The sequence below is a fragment of the Pleurodeles waltl genome, chromosome 3_1 (genome assembly GCF_031143425.1).
Source record: "Pleurodeles waltl isolate 20211129_DDA chromosome 3_1, aPleWal1.hap1.20221129, whole genome shotgun sequence".
Taxonomy (NCBI): domain Eukaryota; kingdom Metazoa; phylum Chordata; class Amphibia; order Caudata; family Salamandridae; genus Pleurodeles; species Pleurodeles waltl.
The window spans coordinates 1466441319-1466459707 of NC_090440.1; the positions used below are offsets into that span (position 1 = coordinate 1466441319).

At 43.0% G+C, this 18389-nt stretch overlaps 1 protein-coding gene across 2 annotated transcripts in view; it reads left to right on the forward strand.

The window, feature by feature from the left end:
• The first annotated feature begins 841 nt into the window (after window positions 1-841).
• Window positions 842-18389, forward strand: part of UBXN4 (UBX domain protein 4) — a 252926-nt gene continuing 235378 nt past the window's right edge. For both annotated transcript variants that reach the window (XM_069225071.1, XM_069225072.1), the window contains exon 1: window positions 842-1018. In XM_069225071.1, the coding sequence (XP_069081172.1) occupies window positions 937-1018 (82 nt within the window). In that variant the 5' untranslated portion in view covers window positions 842-936. The remainder of the gene's footprint in view (window positions 1019-18389) is intronic.

An 18389-nucleotide genomic window follows, 5' to 3' on the forward strand; every position in this document is an offset into this window, starting at 1 on the left:
GAATTATTCGATTGCTCATGAATTGCTATGCTTTGTTTAACGTTGGTTGCATATTAATAAAGTGCTGAGAATTCATTGCTTATGTTGCTAAATAAAAGTTGGAAATCATGATATTGTTGAATTAAGGTTTTTGTTTAGAATTGTAACTAATAGGGAATAAATCAAACTAAATTCCATATGAGTGATGGTGATTTTTCTGATTAGATTAGTTCATGGTATTTTTAAGTTGATTGTATTGATTTGTTGTAACTGTCTTTTACTCGCTATACTTTACTAGGATACCCTATGCGATCCAAAAGATTCATAGACCTATACGCATCCCCTTGTAAGTTTACTTACTAAGGACAAGGCTCACTACCACAATCAATATACCTAAATGCAATGGCAACACAAACTACATTGCTCGTTGCATTTACTTAATAATGTCACACGCTAAACAACCACACTATATTAAATAACTGGCCAAATTGTAATTCTACAGTTTGCATAGTAAAATAATGAACTCCAACACCATGATACCACGAAAAAATACCATACCTACTTTGTTGTTGACGCGCCTCATTTCGTCACACCGCACGCAAAAAGGAGCGGCATCGACAAATCTCGATCACGAGATGCGGCTCACCTTCTGAGAAATCTTAGGAAATTGACAGTAACGACAGTGCCGTCCTCTAGACCTCATTTACCTGAGGAACCACGGAGGTATGGACCTGGCTTGGTACCCCAGGGGTGCCTTTGAAAGTATATCTAGTGTGGTGCAGTGGTTATCGGCGAAATGCCGGAGGATAACTAGACTACATATCCCGTGATGCCAATGTGCCGGCGCGCAGGCGCATAGTACCGCCGAGAGCAGTTAGTCATCAGTTTGGGTGTTGTGGTGCGAGGCAGTAGGGTTGACAGGAGGCTGTTGTGAGTCCTGGACGCGGAGCTGCGAGGATGCTGTGGTTTCAGGGTACAATCCCCGACGCCATCGCCCAGGCTAAGCAGCGCAGCGCCGTGTTCGTGGTTTTCGTAACAGGTAGGCCTGAATACCCCTCTGGGACTCACTGGGAGCGAGGCCTGTCACTATCGTTCCGTGGCCTGTCTTGTCTTCCGACTGCTGCGCTAAGACCCAGCTGTCACTCTGGTACTACTCCCGGAGGACTTAAGAGAGTTTGCTAAAGCCCTTTCTTTCCCTTACTCACCTGTTAGTGTATTGTAGCCGCTTTCCCAACATCTGTCCGTTTAAAGCTGCCATTACCTCACAAACACAAATCATGGTGATGAGCCCTTTTAAAAAGACTCAGTTTTCTCGGCTGTGCCCAGGAAGTACCTCAGGCACATATGTCACTCGAATGAAGTGCCCTCGTTTGGCCCTCCCACACCTGCTGTAGTTATCTCCAGCCACACAATCGGGGCGCTTTACCTTTTTCTACCAATTTTGGAGAGAGGATGTGGCGTAACAGCCAGAGATGCCGACTTTGAAACGTTTGGGGATCAGGTTTCAGTCTCTAATTCGGCTCAATATTTTCCATGTGGGGCAAATCACTTAATCAAACCGTGCATAAAAAAAATCAACGTCTTCTTGTGTAATGTAATTGGTGCTCGTGTAAAGCGCTCCAATAGCTTCGGGTCTACTTCGCGGTATATGAAACTGCCAAAAGTTTTCCAGTCCACCTGCCACATTGCTATAACACCCGCCTCTTCCTCCAAAATCGCCGCTCTATCTTCTTAACTGCTGGGATTCACCTGTTACGTGCTAGTCTGTTTAAGGCCTCCGACCACATCTGGCAGTATGCTAGAACCCACATAAACTACAGTTTGTTTTCGGCTAAGCTTGATCCGCCCTCCAGAATTCCTTTCCACACAAACCCATGTAAATTGCTACAGTCATCTCAATGTCATCTGCCCTGCTTATACCGCCCTGCTAAATTTTAAAAGTTCCAACTTACTTGACATTCTGCTTATATTAACTCCTCCTCGTCTCTCCCATACCCGTCTGTGGGATGAGTTTCACCTTGTACCTTTTGATGTTCTTGAGTCAACAACCATCAACAGACACTCTGATATACAAGTTAGCGAGGAGCCTTTGCCTACTTACTGCATATTAATTAATACATACAACTTCACTATTTTTTCATCTTCTTTGAAAACAATTTTCTTATTAAATCTGTCTTCAAACGATACCTTTTTACTTGTCCAATCAGTACATTTCATACGCAGAAATACTTCACAATGCTAAGTTTTTAGTCTCACAAAACGCAAAGTACAAGTCCCGTGAATAGTTGTTGATACTCACATATAGACAATATGTGTTTCGCGGTTCACCATCCGATTTTGTTCAGGGCTCATATGAGAAAGGAGAGAAAAATAATTCACAAATTCAAATATTAGGCTTCCAAGCAGGTTTCATAATCAGAGAGTGGAAAAATGTATTGTTATGTTTTTTGTCTTGGAATGGGAGGCCGTGAGACGTAACACTCTGATTCAAAGAGCAATTGAAAACAATGACAGATTGGAGGGCCATTATGCGACATGAAGATTGTATAATTAAATGGAATTTACCCTTATTGCGTGAGGAGATCAATTCAGTACGTAGCTATTATAACAGCATTTCATCAAGAAAAAGCAACATATGGATCAGCGAAACACATGTAGGCTCTGGCTGTATCTGAGTGTCAAGAGCTATACATGGGACATGTACTTAAATTTTTGTGAGACTAAACAGTTATCATTGTAAAGCATTCTAGGGTGTAAAATGTACTGGCTGGACTAGTAAAAAGTTGTCTTATGAAAGGAGATTTTAAAAGAAAATGCGAAAATATTATAGTTATATGCACATTATTATTATACAGTAAGCAGGCAGTGGCTCCCGCTCACTTGGATATCTGTTTTCATGTAAGGTATGTGCCAATTGAGTTACTGATATGGTGGCTAGTAGCCTAGTGCAGGGCGGTATACATCTGTAACTCTTAATATAAAGAAACAGCCAACTGACACCAGGGATGTGGAATTCCTATCGCTCCACGCCCAGGACATATTGTTTGGGGTCAAGGGCAACAAGTTTTCATGTTTATTTTGTCCTTGGGACAAGTAGGCCAAACCCTCTGCAGCACAAACCCTTTGCCTGCCAGTTTACAGAGAAGGGAACTGTCTTCAGTTGAGGTAATGTTAATACTGTTCAAATTAATATTTATGGTTCAATGATTAAAAGGCTTTATTAGTAGTGTGAGTGCTATAAATAGATGTTTTAAGGTCACAACTGCAGTACTGACAGTGGTTCCAGTAAAAAAAGAAAAAAAGGTACACACATTTGAAAGGTTTAACAATATGAGGCTAAGTACAATGCTCCCAGAATGCTCTCTGATTAGATGCAAATGTTTCCAGAAGCTTATAAGCAGGAGTGATCATTCTTTGCTTTCAAAATAAAATGTTCAGAAATAAATGCAAGTGGGGGGGGGGAAAAAACATTTAGCCTCTATCGTTTTAGGTTCTAATTCTTTGAAGCGTCATTCAGTAAAATGTGTTGATTTATGCTAGTATGTCCAAAAAATATTACTAATGGAAAATAATTATTACCATTTTCAACATGATTATGGGAAACATGAAAATAAACAAGCAGTGGCAAAGCCAACTGATCTGCCATAATGTGTTTAGTTTTATTTTTTATTTTTTTTGTGAGCCTTTTGGTTTCGCCCCTGCCTGTCTTGTTTTGACATGGCTTTTGTAACACTTTATTTTTGTGGGCGCTACCAGGCTGTCACTATTGTAGCAAACACTGGCAAAAAGGAAAAAAGTTTCTGGTCTCAAAAAGCACACATTGCCACCAGTGGCGAAATAAAGGCCCCGCAGGCCACCTCCACGGGGCACCCTCAGCACAGTACCTGCACTGAGTGAGTCTGAGGGGGGGCTCCATGTTCTTTACAGGGGTACCCCATCCAGTTTCATTATGCCACTGATTCCCACAGTGGTTCCTGGCTCTGAACAAAACTACTTTGTGTGCCAATATGATCCTTGTGGAAGAGCACAATGAGATAACTCATAGTAAAACCACCTGATAGAGACAGAAATAAAAGTTTAATAAAAACAAAAGGTCTTTGTTAATGCCAGACCTAATTAGGGACCAGATTCTTAAAGAAAGTCACAAAAGTGTACCCATGGTATGTCTTTGAATTAGAGGCTTTCATAAATACACAAGAACTTACAGAAGTAGACCAGGAAATCGTACGCCTAGAAAATATTTGCAAACTGTATTTTAGCACAAGCAAATATGCATGTGTAAAATTTATTGACCATTTACAAGTTCACTTTCACTCCAACCACTTTTTTCCCAACCCTGGAAGAACTTCTACTTCTGCCCTTGTCACGAATACATTTACAACTTTCTCATTATGGGAAAAGATTAGAGAAGAGATGGTGAAAATCCTAAAAACATGCTATTATCAGAGTTCCTACTTAATGAGATTGCTGCCGTAATTTATCGCCGCACTACATGACACCAAAGGGACAAGTAGATTTTTTTTACAGGACAAGTAGATTTAAGAAGTAACATGTCCCATGGACAAGTAGATATTTTATTAAATTCCGCACCCCGTGACACATGTTGGTATTAAGAAACGTCTCATGTGATGATCCTATCGGAACTTGAAAATGTTAAAAAACAAAAAACTCAGCCCTCCTATTCTTGCAGTATAGGCGTATTGCATGTGGCATATGAAAAGGACACTGATATTTAATAGTGTCACCTAAAAGAGGCCTGGTCGGTGTCAAACTTAAGTTTTAGTAATTAGACCATGGGCGTAATGTTCATGGACTGCAGATGTGTATTCAAGTAGGGGTCTAACTCAGTTACTTTAGAAGCGTTGGCCATCAAGTCCTTTATATTAGTTCAGTTCAGTATGACTTGCTGCAACTAGGACGCGCATTAGCAAACAGTTTGTATTGGTGAAAGAAGACACCAATAGTATTTATAGCAGGTTTTCCCGTAGCCCGTGCACCTTACATAGGTAGACGTTATTGACTTGGGTTCGGGGGTGGGGATGGGTTGGCTTTCCCTTCCAGTGACTCTCACATATTTCTCTGTTAGTCACTGTGCTTGTGATGCAGCTCTTTAGATTGGTACATCTGAGTGCTCAAGCCTAAACAGAGAGTTGTGTGTGTTAAGGCACTGGTGCTAAACAACATGCATTAGGAATCACATATATTTTTTTTAAGAATGGCAATATTCCTCTGAGTACTGTCGCCGTTATTTTGATTTTGAGGTATAGTGTTTCATTTTCATTTGTGTTGACAAAGGCTTCACAACGGTTACTTGGTGTATCGGGCCAAACAGTCCATAACAACCCTGAACCCTGTGTTTGAGCATTTATGCATCTCCACCATTACTTTCTTCCAGCAAGCCAGGCTATTCATGCAAACCCAGTTTCACTGTTTGCAGTCTAGAGCTGTTTGTTAGATGAGGACAGGTGGTGTTGGTGCACTACTTTCGAAACTGCTACAGTTTGACTCTGGTTTGCTTGACGTCACAGCTAAAGTTGGTGGATAGCTATAAAATCATGTGAGTTCTGTCTGCTTCATAATATTTGTGGTAGAAGAAAAATGGAGTTGGCAGATCCCCCCTTCCCTCATTGAGCATAACGTCATGTTATCGGTCTTAGACTATCATTTAAAATCAGATCAGGGGCGTAGCTTTAGGGGTAGTTTGGGGTGTTTCAACCCCATAATAATTGTATTTTCTGTTCAATAGTTGGGTACAGCAGATTTCTGTGTGTATGTATATATATATATATATATATATATATATATATATATATATATATATATATATATATATATATATATATATATTCTCTCTCTCTCTCTCTCTCTCTCTCTCTCTCTCTCTCTCTCTCTCAAGTCTTCAAAAATATTGGTTATTTCACCAAATATTGTGCTTCTCTTACTTAGTACCCCCACCAATCCGTAGTCTTCTCAGTTTCCACTGTCCCTAAAGCCCCTCTCATGTGCCCTGATTGTCTAAAACGTGTTAACAAAACATACCAGTCATTGCTGAGAAATCTAAACCTCAACCCCGATCCCTCCACCTCCATTCTTAGTGACCAAGTTATGCCCCTGTTTAATATATTGATGCTTTCTGGGAGTTGTAGTATCTGCCTCTACTGAACTAACACACCTGACTCGAATGGTTTGCAAATGAGAATTCCAGTGCTGTGAACATCGTTTCCCACACACAGGCCTGAATCAGGTTAACTATCTGCTTCCCTCACCCAAGTGATGAAATAAGTTACCCCTAGAAGCTGCCACACAAACATATAATTGGCATCATATGTGCTTGAACGCCATACCTGCTGTGATCCATACTCATTGGAGACATAATCAGTTTATTCAGCAGCTGGATATGTTTACAGAGGCGCAAGAAGAATTACACAAATGTATAAGCCTCGTCTCTTCTACCTAGGATTTCAGGCACATTGCCTCACCGGAATACTACAGATAGGGAGTAAGACTTTCTGTATTCACACAGTGCATTGTCCTGGTACTTTGATCTGAAGCGTAGGTGGCCAGTCACAGTCGCACATGATTTAGGTGAACGACCCCTCTAGCTACAGGTGGCAGAATGATGGGAACAGAAAGTCCGTCCTCGTGTTCTTTGAGCTTGTGACATTTGAGGCACAGGCAAAGCCTGGGTCTCATGCAGATCTGGAAGGCTTATGCTTTTTCATTCTAATTCCCAGGCTGAGTGACAGCCTGTGACAATTAATAAAGACACTGACGCTGGGCAGTTTTGCACAAGAGGAAGGTCTGCACAACCCCACTGCCAATTGGTGTTGCTTTCTATAGCTGGGTGTGTTGTGCAGGCTTCTAGCATTCTCCACACAGCACAAGCTTAAAGAAACACAGAACCACAAAAAAACAGCGCCTGAGGTAAAGTGTTCAGAGCATTGATTTAATATGCAGCAAAGGACCTTCTGGATAGCTGTATGATTCTACGTATATTACACATTTTGAAGTTTTAACTAAATACGCATATTTGACAAACATCAATCACATCGTTGGTGTCTCCAATGAGCTAAATAGTGTTCCGTGGAATAACGCTCCTGTTCTTCACAACATTGTCATTCTGCTCTAGATTCCCCAAAATTTCACGTCGTTTTCTAGCACCGTTCCCTGCATAAATTGCCTGATTATGACAAAGATTCTTACTTACATCTTAGTGCACAAGCAAATTGTTTTTCAAATGCATGTCTCAAGCAGTTGACTGTTGAGCTTTGTACATTGATGACGTAATCTGAATACGACCATGGGTCAAGAGCATAGAGGACAAGGAATAGCAAATGTCCTAGCTACGCATCGACTGATTGGAAGAGGTGGGTCATCAGTCCACTGTAAAACTTGAAGTCTTCTAGACTCGTATGTGTGGGTTTACCAAAGAGAGGAGATCTGCAGAAGGAGGGATCTTCTTTTTGATATATTTAAAACTGACTGGGCAAATGATCTCTTGGCATTGGGTGCCTTGAACTCTTTTCTTGTTTTTAAAGCCAGTGTAGCGATTTCTGTGATTTGGGAGACTTAAAGGGAGCAGTTGTGTTTTTTAGCTGTTTTTGAGAAACCGTTGTTTGTGCATTAGGTTTAAACAGTGTTGCACAATGTCAGTGTGGAAATTACCACTGGAAGGTAGTTTTATGACATTTTAGCCATGCAGTATCCCTCGTGGTTGGTGAAAGTATAAGAAAGTGCTATTGGTGAGTTTGGTAACTAAGAGAGCAATGTCATGCTCTTCCTGGATGGTTGTCGGCGGGAACGTAAAGTGACGAATCAAGTGAGAGGAAGATCTGATCATGCCTCTTGAACATAATCTCATTCTTCCGACTGGTCAGAAAAAGCCAGTTAGCAACATGCAATGCTGGGCCTAGTTTTGAGATTTTTCCGCTCTGTAGCATGCCCCAGAATATTATCTGAATTTAGGATATGTTTGGAGGTTCCTACATATAGGTTATGGATAAACTGATTGGTATTAAGGTTGCTGTCCAGCGACTTTAGGAGTTAAACAGTATCGGCAGTACTGGGTAAAATTAATTAGCAGATGCATATCTTTTTTTATTCCTCAAAGAGGACCAGGCTCTTTATCTCTCTTACACTCCATCAGGCTGAGCATCAACTATGTCTGAAACAGATCGTGCTGTCAAACAACCTAATTGTGAGGAAATGCAGTTTATTATATGGTGTGGTTGTGTGACCTCACTGTGTAATAAACTCACAGATTGGTTTTGGGTCGAGTCAGGTTCGTTTGTAAAACCTTATCTCAATCCTGAGTAGCTGTGACTTCGAGCTGTCAGGCTTTTACAAAGGAACACGTGCAAAGCATTTAGAAGTACCAAAACAATTGAATAAGATAGAAGCGCAACACGAAGTAAATTTGGCACCAATTATACAAGTAGATGTTATTTCTATGATTTTTTTTTTTTAGACACCAAAACAAACAAAATCCACCAACGGGTTCTGGAGATTTGTTTTTACGCAAATCGTAAATCGCTGCTTTTCGATGAAAATGCAAACCAGCTTTGGCAACTACTGTAGTTACTTTGAAAACTTTCTATAAAGATGTGTTCAGGTACTTCGGCCTCCTTTTGGGCAACCAACACTGGCAGGTTAGAGGGGCCAATAAGTCTTAGCAGGACGGTTACCTTGCAGTCAAAGCAGTCTTCGTGCAAGTTCCTGACTGTTGGCTGACTGCCATAGACATCAATGGAATGGTTCTGATGCAAGGGATACATGATTCTGAGGATGCTTATCCAGTCATTAGGGGTCTTTCTGGGGGCCACACCTCTGTTAATGAACATGATTGGACGACTTTGGCTACAGATGTCTCTGTCCCTTGATTCCAACCAGGAACCATTTTCCACATGCTAGCTGGTGTCTGCTCACAGCAAAGCCAGAGCTTCAATTTAACTTTGGCTAGTTCCCGTCTTGGGTGACCAAACTTCGACTCTCCTGGGCCTAGCAGACGTGTGTGCAACGTTTTGAGTGCTGGGCCTTTGGCTCCCAGGCTGGGGTTTGGAGAATAACTTTTTCTTGAGCAGGACTGTAGGAAGTTGGCTCTGTGTATACTATTTCAAAGTAAGAAATAGTGTGCACAGAGTCCAAGGGTTCCCCTTAAAGGTAAGATAGTGGCAAAAGTAGATAATTCTAATGCTCTATTTTGTGGTAGTGTGGTCGAGCAGTAGGCTTATCAGAGGGTTGTGTTAAGCATTTGTTGTACACACACAGGCAATAAATGAGGAACACACACTCAAAGACTTACTCCAGGCCGATAGTTATTTATATTGAAAAATATATTTTCTTAGTTTATTTTAAGAACCACAGGTTCAAGATTTACAGTTAATACTTTAAATGTAAGGTACTTCACTTAGATACTTTAGGAACTTTGAAAGCAATATCACATACAGTCTTAGTAAAAATGGCAATAAGCTATTTTCAAATACACTGCACTGCAAAAATCAACAGTTCCTGGGGGAGGTAAGTAAAGGTTAGTTTTGGAGGTAAGTAAAACACTTACAAGTCTCAAGTTTGGGGCATAGGCAGCCCACCGTTGGGGGTTCAAGGCAACCCCAAAGTTACCACACAAGCAACTCAGGGCCGGTCAGGTGCAGAAGTCAAAGAGGTGCCCAAAACACATAGGTGCCTATGGGGAACAGGGGTGCTCCGGTTCCAGTCTGCCAGCAGGTAAGTACCTGCGTCCTTTGGGGGGGGCAGACCAGGGGGGTTTTGTAGAGCACTGGGGGGGGGGGGGGGAGAGACACAAGAAGGCACACAAAGTACACCCTCAGCGGCACAGGGGTGGCCGGGTGCAGTGAGCAAAACAGGCATCTGGTTTCAGGTAGTAAACAATGGAGGGACCCGGGGGTCATTTCAGCGGTGCAGGGGGGGGCTCCTTGTGGCAGCCACCACCTGGGCTAGGCAGAGGGTCGCCTGGGGGTCACACCTGTGTCGAAGTTCGGTTCCTTCAGGTCCTGGGGGCTGCGGGTGCAGTGTTGGTTCCAGGTCCCTTGTTACAACCAGTCGCGGTCAGGGGGAGCCTCTGGTTTCTTTCTGCAGGCGTAGCTGTGGGAGCTCAGGGGGGTCGTATCTGGCTACTCATGGGCGCACAGTTGCCGGGCAGTCCTCCCTGTGGTGTGTATTTCCTGCAGGTCGAGCCGGGGGTGTCGGGTGCAGAGTGTGAAGTCTCACGCTTCCGGCGGGAAACGTGCAGTCTTTGAAAGTTGCTTCTTTGTTGCAAAGAAGTAGCTGGTTTTGAACAGGGCCGCTGTTCACAGGAGTTTCTTGGTCCTTCAGTCCAGGGCAGTCCTCTGAGGCTTCAGAGGTCGCTGGTCCCTGTCGGATGCGTCGCTGGAGCAAGTTTTCGAAGTTGGAGACAGGCCGGTAGGGCTGGGGCCAAATCAGTTGTCTTCCTCCTTTTCTGCAGGCTTGTAGGTCAGCAGTCCTTCTTCTTTCTTCAGGTTGCAGGAATCAGATTTCCTGGCTTCAGGGTCATCCCTAAATACTCAATTTAGGGGTGTGTTTAGGTCTGGGAGGGCAGTAGCCAATGGCTACTGTCCTTGAGGGTAGCTACACCCTCTTTGTGCCTCCTCCTTGTGGGGAGAGGGGCACATCCCTAATCCTATTGGGAAAACTCAAGATGGAGGATTTCTCAAGGCAGGGGTCTCCTCAGCTCAGGACACCTTAGGGGCTGTCCTGACTGGTGGGTGACTCCTTGTTTTTCTCATTATCTCCTCTGGACTTGCCGCCAAAATTGGGGGCTGTGTCTAAGGGGCGGGCATCTTCACTAGCTGGAGTGCCCTGGGGCATTGTAACACGAAGCCTGAGCCTTTGAGGCTCACTGCTAGGTGTTACAGTTCCTGCAGGAGGGCGGAGTTAAGCACCTCCACCCAGAGCAGGCTTTTGTTTCTGTCTCCAGAGAGCACAAAGGCTCTCACCCCAGGGGGTCAGAAACTCATCTCTCAGCAGCAGGCTGGCACAGACCAGTCAGTCCTGCACTGAAGGATTGGGTAAAATACAGGGGGCATCTCTAAGATGCCCTTTGTGTGCATTTTTTAATAAATCCAACACTGGCATCAGTGTAGGTTTATTATTCTGAGAAGTTTGATACCGAACTTCCCAGTATTCAGTATAGCCATTATGGAGCTGTGGAGTTCGTTTTTGACAAACTCCCGGACCATATACTTAATATAGCCACACTGTACTTACAATGTCTAAGAATAGACTTAGACACTGTAGGGACATATTGCTCATGCAGCTATGCCCTCACTTGTGGTATAGTGCACCCTGTCTTAGGGCTGTAAGGCCTGCTAGAGGGGTGACTTACCTATGCTACAGGCAGTATTTTGTGGGCATGGCATCCTGAGGGGGATGCCATGTCGACTTGGCCTTTTTCTCCCCACCAACACACACAATCTACAATGGCAGTGTGCATGTGTTAGGTGAGGGGTCCCTTAGGGTGGCACAACATATGCTGCAGCCCTTAGGAACCTTCCCTGGTCACAGGGTCCTTGGTACCACTGGTACCTTTTACAAGGAACTTATCTGTGTGCCAGGGGTGTGCCAATTGTGGAAACAATGGTACATTTTTAGTGAAAGAACACTGGTGCTGGGGCCTGTTTAGCAGGGTCGCAGCACACTTCTCAGTCAAGTCAGCATCAGTATCAGGCAAAAAGTGGGGGGTAACTGCAACAGGGAGCCATTTTTCTACAAGGATACAACATGCAAAGTTCTCTCTTTGCTATCTCAGGAGCAGCAGGTGCAGTTTTTGGTGCAGCTTCTCTTTACCAAGTCCAAGGAGGGTCAGGACAGTCCTTCTTTGGTCTTTAATCCAGTACAGACTGGAAGTGGGTACCACTTTTATGCCCACAACTTGCCCTCAGGGGGTTTGCAGTGACTACTAACCAGTGGGCAACCACGTGCCCTCCTGCCTGGTGGCGACTTTCTGCAATGTGTGGCGTCTAGTGAACCCAGAGTGCAATATGGCAGAACACTTCTTTCGGTGTGTAGAGCTTAGGAGCCCACCCTAGAGGTCTAGTTACTAAAGGGACACACACCCACAGGAAAACTGGGTTAACAGCTGTTTTCTCCTCTCTGTCCCTGATGCCAACCTGTCCACCAGAACAAACCAGCAGCCCCTCTCGCATGAGTGCACTATTTGCCCTTCAAAGGCGGCTTCCCCTTTGAAGCTCGCCTTTTGGGCCCACACCCGATGTGGCTTCCTGCCAGGGAGAAGACCTCTATTGTCTCCTTTCCTGGGAGTCATTCACATCTCTCCCCAGGAGGACAGAAGTCTGTTTTGTGGTCAGCAAGTGTGACTGGCCACTGGAAAACATAGGCAACAGAGTGGAGATTTCTAAAGTTGGCTTTTACTCAAAAGTTACATTAATGTTTAATTGTGTATCAAGTCTCATTATATGTAACCATTCTTTTGATAACTTGAAGTTCCAACTTTAGTTGTCCCATTTTGACGTTAGCACAGTTGAGTAATCAGTGTGTAACCCTGTACTTGCCAATTAGGCTCTTATCCTTGCTACAGGAAAATGTCATTTTGGGGTGTTTACTGTTAGGACATATAAAAAAATACATGTGCTACATTTTAATATACAACACCCTAGCTTAGGTCTTGAAAGGGGTGACATAAAAAAAAAAAGGTCTAGATTTTGCCATTAGTTTAAATGACAATGTCAAGTTAACAGGTTAAAACTGTTCTGCCAGTCAGCAGTGACAGGCTGGGAGACACATTTGGCTTTGTCCCCACTCATGTTGACTCAATAAGTGCTGCAGCCCGTTAGGGACATTTTAACTTACAGGTCCTGGGTACTTCTAGTGCGGTATACTAGAGGCTAAAAAGGAAGTTTATATATACCAATTTGATATAAGCCTATTACACATACACTTTTAGGGGTAAGAGCACTGGCACTCTGTTATGGTTAACAGGCCTCCGTGCACTCCGAGTTGAAAAACCAGCAGCATCAGCCCTTTGGGGTGAAAATAGAAAGAGAAGCATTTCCTTACACTAACCACCTGCAAGGAAGCAGCAAGGCACTGTTTGAATGCAAAGGTAATCAGTGAACCCTGCAAAATTCCTGCAATCTGTTTTTAAAAATCTCCTCATCTCCACTCCACGCTAGCCTACTTCAACCATTTTAACCATTTAGATGAATTTTTGGATATTAATTGCAATATATTTTAAAGCATTTCTAAGGTTTACCTTTGCCATGTTTATTGGTTTTAACTAATCACTGTTGGACATCGACCTTTTTGCAGGCTCATCCACACATTTTTTGCCTCCTTCCTCCTATTTTTTCTGATCGGTTTTTGCTGGTTTTAGGACTATGAGCACTTTACCACGTCTGACCAGTGCCAAAGTGCAAGTGCTCTCTGTCTAAATTGTATTGGTGATTGATTTATCCATGATTGGCACATTTGATTTACTAGTAAGTCCCTAGTAAAGTGCACTATGTATGCCCAGGACCTGTTAATCAAATGCTACTAGTGGGCCTGCTGCCTTGATTGTGCCACCCACTTGAGTAGCTCTGTAAACGTGTTTCAGACCTGCCATTGCAGTGTCTGTGTGGGCAGTTTTTCAACTGACAGTTTGACGTGACAAGTGTTCCCACTTGCCAATCCCAGACCTTCCCTTTTACTACATGTAAGTCATCCCTAATGTAGGCCCAAGGCAGCCCCATGGGCAGGGTGCAGTGTATTTAAAAGGTAGGACATGTACTAGTGTGTTTTACATGTCCAGATCTGTGAAATACTGCTAAGTTCGGTTTTCACTAGTGCAAGGCTTGTCTCTCCCATAGGGTAACATGGGGATTAACTTGAAGTATCTTATGTGCAATTTCCCATTGGGATCAGATAGAGATCTGGAGTTTGGGGGTCTCTGCACTCCCAATTTAAAAATACATCATTCGGTAAAGTTGGTTTTTAGATTGTAAGTTTGAAAATGCCACTTTTAGACAGTGGGTATTTTTTTGCTTAACCAATCTGTGCCTCTGCCTGGCTGTCTAATACACGTCTGGGTCAGACTGACACTTGAACTGTAGACAGTCGCACAAAGGTAACTGTGGTGTGTCCTACGTATCCTGGTGAGTCTTCCTGGGTTAAAGTGGAGGGAATAGTTGACACTTGCACCTGAATAGGGCTGTGCCTGTCTTTACACAAAGCGGTCTCCAACCCCATCAAGTGTGTCTTTGGCCAGGACAGGGAGAGTCAGGGTCTTGTGCACTACAAAGACTTTCCTTTGAAGTTTGCCTACTTCAAAGGCGAAAATAAGTATAAGTATTGGACTGCTGACCCCACAGCTTCCAAACACTCTTGGATTTAGGGCATTCTGCCAGGAAGAAGAGCTAGATGCTTGAGGAGGACCTGCCACTCTGCCTGTTGCTTTGCTGTGCTGGCCTGCTGCTGCTTCTGCCCTCGGCATCAAAGAACTACACTTTGCTTTCTACATCCTGCTTTCCAAAATTCTCCAAGGGCTTGAACTGAGCTTGCTTCCTGTTGTGAAGTCTCAAGGACTCTTCTGCTGGGAGTCCTGCTCTGGCAAGTGGTGCCAAATCCAGTCCCTTGGCTCTTAGAAGTGGAAACTGGTAACCTGCGGGGGAAAATCCATGCGTGTGTCTGTCAGAAATATTGATGCAGGACCTGTCCTGCGGCTGAAAATGTGACACAGCACCTGAAGAATCGACACAGCACCTGTTCTCAACTGGGACCCTTGGCGCAGCGCATCAGAATTTTTCACGCATTGACCCTGGGTGTCAAATCTTCAACATCGCAGCAAGGACCTGAGGCTGCCTGTCTGGATATCGACACATGGTTCTCCTAAGGGGAAAGAATTGACACATCCCCTACCCAGCGGGGAAAAGCATTGACGCACGGCCTCACTTGAGAGTAAAGAATCATCACATCGCTTGCTTTTCTGCATCACATCTCCTGCAGCTTTATTTTTTTACACATACCAGGTACTTTGTGCTAAAACAACACATCCATTGATTCCTATGGAGTAAGACTCTTTTTACTTTCAAAATTGATATTGTCTCTTGTCAGGCCTCGGTAATTCTTCTCGCCCACTCGCTATGGCGAGGCATATTTTATCAGGTCGAGCTATTTTTAGGACCTACTTGACCCTTCTGGCAAGTTGACAAAGAACAGGTGTTCTGTTCAGTCAGAAAGTGAAAGAGGCTTTTAAATCTTATTCTTGTCACATATGCTCTGTGTTCAGAGATCGAGGTAAAAGTCAGTTTGTCTTCCAATTAATTATCCTTCTGACTGCAGAGTTCCAGGATTTTGTCAGTTTTTTCCTAACACACTTTTGAATAGCTAAGTCCACTGTACAGACATTTCAAAATATATTTTAGTAGTTGTGAAAGCCCATTGTTTGTACTTCTGTGTGATATAAAACATTTTAATTGGATGAAAACAAATGAGGATGCTTTACTTGGTGATATGCAAAGAATAAAAGTTTTCTGAAACCTGATTGTCACAGATTTGTTAATACATTACGTAGTTTTATCAGTAAAGCTGCAAGTTAGTGGGAAGGTTTTTGGACATTTTGTGGACATTTTCTCTCTGTAAATGACTGTGCAACACAACATGCTTTAGTAAAATGTTTATTAAAAAAATGTTTATACATAAACCTAGAAACACTCCTGCCCTGGTAGCAATGCTGTTAGTAAACTAAAAGGCAAGTAATGGATCATTTGTTCCCTGTGTGTGTGCTAGATTCTCTTTATACATGGAGCAAACGTTTAGTCCATTTAATGAATGTTTTTTTTGTACAGCAGAAATGCTGAGCTCACATGTTTGACGATACATTCATATGTGAGAATGAAGAAAAAGGCGACTCGGTAAAGTAAAACATTTTCCTAGGGTCACACAATTGAGACCCATTTACGGATCAACTACATTATTGCAATTATGGTCGAGTAGATTATTTCGATTATTCGACCTGCAGGTCTAGTAAAAATTTTTAATGATTTTTCGAGGCCTACTTGTCTAGGTTGGATTTTTTGTTGTTTTGGTCTTGTTCGATTTTAGATAAATATTTGCTGTTTTTTCTAAACTGGTGTGGAGTCTTATTGTGGTGTTTTCACTGTGTTACTGTGTGTGTATGTGCAAATACTTTACAAATTGCCTCTGAGATAAGCCTGACTGTTTTGCCAAGCTACCAAGGGGGTGAGCAGGGGTTATCTGAGCGGTGTATCACCCTTACCCTAACTAGAGTGAGGTCCCTACTTGGACAGGGTGTAAACTGACTGCCAACATGCGACCCATTTCTAACAATCACCATAAAGCTACCTACTTCTGAACAATGCAGAAATGTGAATAAGACATGAAGTATATCACTGCCCATAAAGAGTTTGAATGATTCAGTCATTGCACTTAAGTAGTGAGACATGAATTGGATTTGCAGTTTCACAGTTGTATCTTTGTGTGACTTGATCTGTAGGTTTCTCATAACATGTTATCCAGTGTCATTGAATCATCCTTATGATTTTGGATGAGTGTAGTTGAGTATTGTGTGAAGCCTTCCTCTATTTTCTGTTTCAGAGTGGGTTTCCTTCGAAATGTAATCATTGGTGATTTTGTAGATGATACAATGTGATACTGTATGTGTGGAAAAAATGTAACATATGGTGGGGAAGTTAAGAATAAGCTACTGCCATCATGGGTGAAATTCTTCTATCTGTAGGTGTTTTAGTGTAGCCAGTATCAACCTCACGTAATCTATTTCTTACTGTGAATTGTGTTGTTTTCTGTTTGAAAACTCAACCCCAGAGTTTAAGTAAATCCAGATCTTCATTATGAAGTTGTATTCAGCACTAAGACGTCTTATTGAGCATCAGTGGCCCCACTGAGCAACTAACAATAACCATAAGCCCTTGCTTAAGTAAATGTGAATGGCCCAATCAGGAAGGAGTTTTAATGTTCCCTTGAAGTACTTAACATTAATTACCATATCCCTTGACTTGTACCAGCCATCAACATCAGTGGTTGCAGGCAGTAATGACTGGCAATATCAGTACCCAGAATTTAGGCTCAGGGCCCAGTTAGTGAATAGCCTCAATGTCTTCATCAACAATGAACATATATTGTGCCTTGGTAACTGAAAAGATTACTCTTGGCTACCCCCATTTACTCCGCCCCTTTAAATAGAGTGGCCCATCTGCAGTATATTACTTCATAATTCGGAAGCTTGTCGGAAGCCAAGAAAGTCCTGTCCCATCCTGTGGGGCACCAGTGCCTTCAGGTACCTGTTTGTGTCACAGAATCTCACAGTGGTCCCCTCTGTCATCTATCTCGACACCCCACTTGTACTGACATAGGTTGCTCCTGTGGACAGCTTGTCTCTTCTCAGAAGCGGGAGTGACTGAAGAAAGGTGTTGTTGGTTCCCCGATGGCCCCAGTTTGAACATGGAGACCTGCTGTTGGAGGTGGTAACACCAACCCTACAATCCTCTGTCACCAGATGACAGCAATCAGATATTTAGACCTATGATGATGATCTTACACCCAGGGGGAGGTGGTTGGGCTCACACAGCAAATTGAAACAACAGAGACAACATGAAACTGAAAAATTAAATGGCTTTTGTTTCCACTTGCAAAGCACTTATTAGAAAAGAGGAAATCAGATTAATATTCCACCCTACCCCCTCTGCAAAGGAACCTATGTTGAACACCCCAGAAATGCCAGAAGCCTACCCTTATTTGGCTTTCTCAAGTGTTGTAGAATGCTGGTTACTGTGCTGTGGTATGTTGAGATGACTACTGTAAGGATAGCACACAGACCTTCGATCTCAATCATCTGTTGGTAAAATGTCATGCCACAATATTAGTGCAGATAAAGCTTCTTCCTGTCTTAGTATTCTGGGGTCCGACTTCTGTTTCGCCTAGATTCATCTAACTTGCATCTGTTGACTATTAGCTGCAATGGAAAATGTACCAGTACCACTGTTCATCGTCTGGAATCGGAAGAACACACGTCCATCTGCCTAAGCACTCCCCTAAAGTTCTCAATGTGACGCATTGAAACAAAAGAGGACATAACTATAGCATGTAGGCGCTCAATGACCATTATGATTTCTTAGTCTTGCAGGAGTTAGGAACTCATGGGAAAGCTGCAAAGGAACTGCAGCAATGACACCCAGTCACAAGGATCCAGGTGTGTCTGAAAACATGCTCAATATACACACACACTGCTTAGTTGCCTGTGGAGAACTAGCTGGATTTTGGGAAGAGAAGTGAACTGCTATTACATTGTGATGTAGTGCTTTTTTGAAAGAGGTGCGTCTTCAACTCTTTCCTAAGTTAGAGCAGGTTTGGAGCAGCCCTCATAGATGGATACAAGGATGTAGTTCCAATTTCCAACT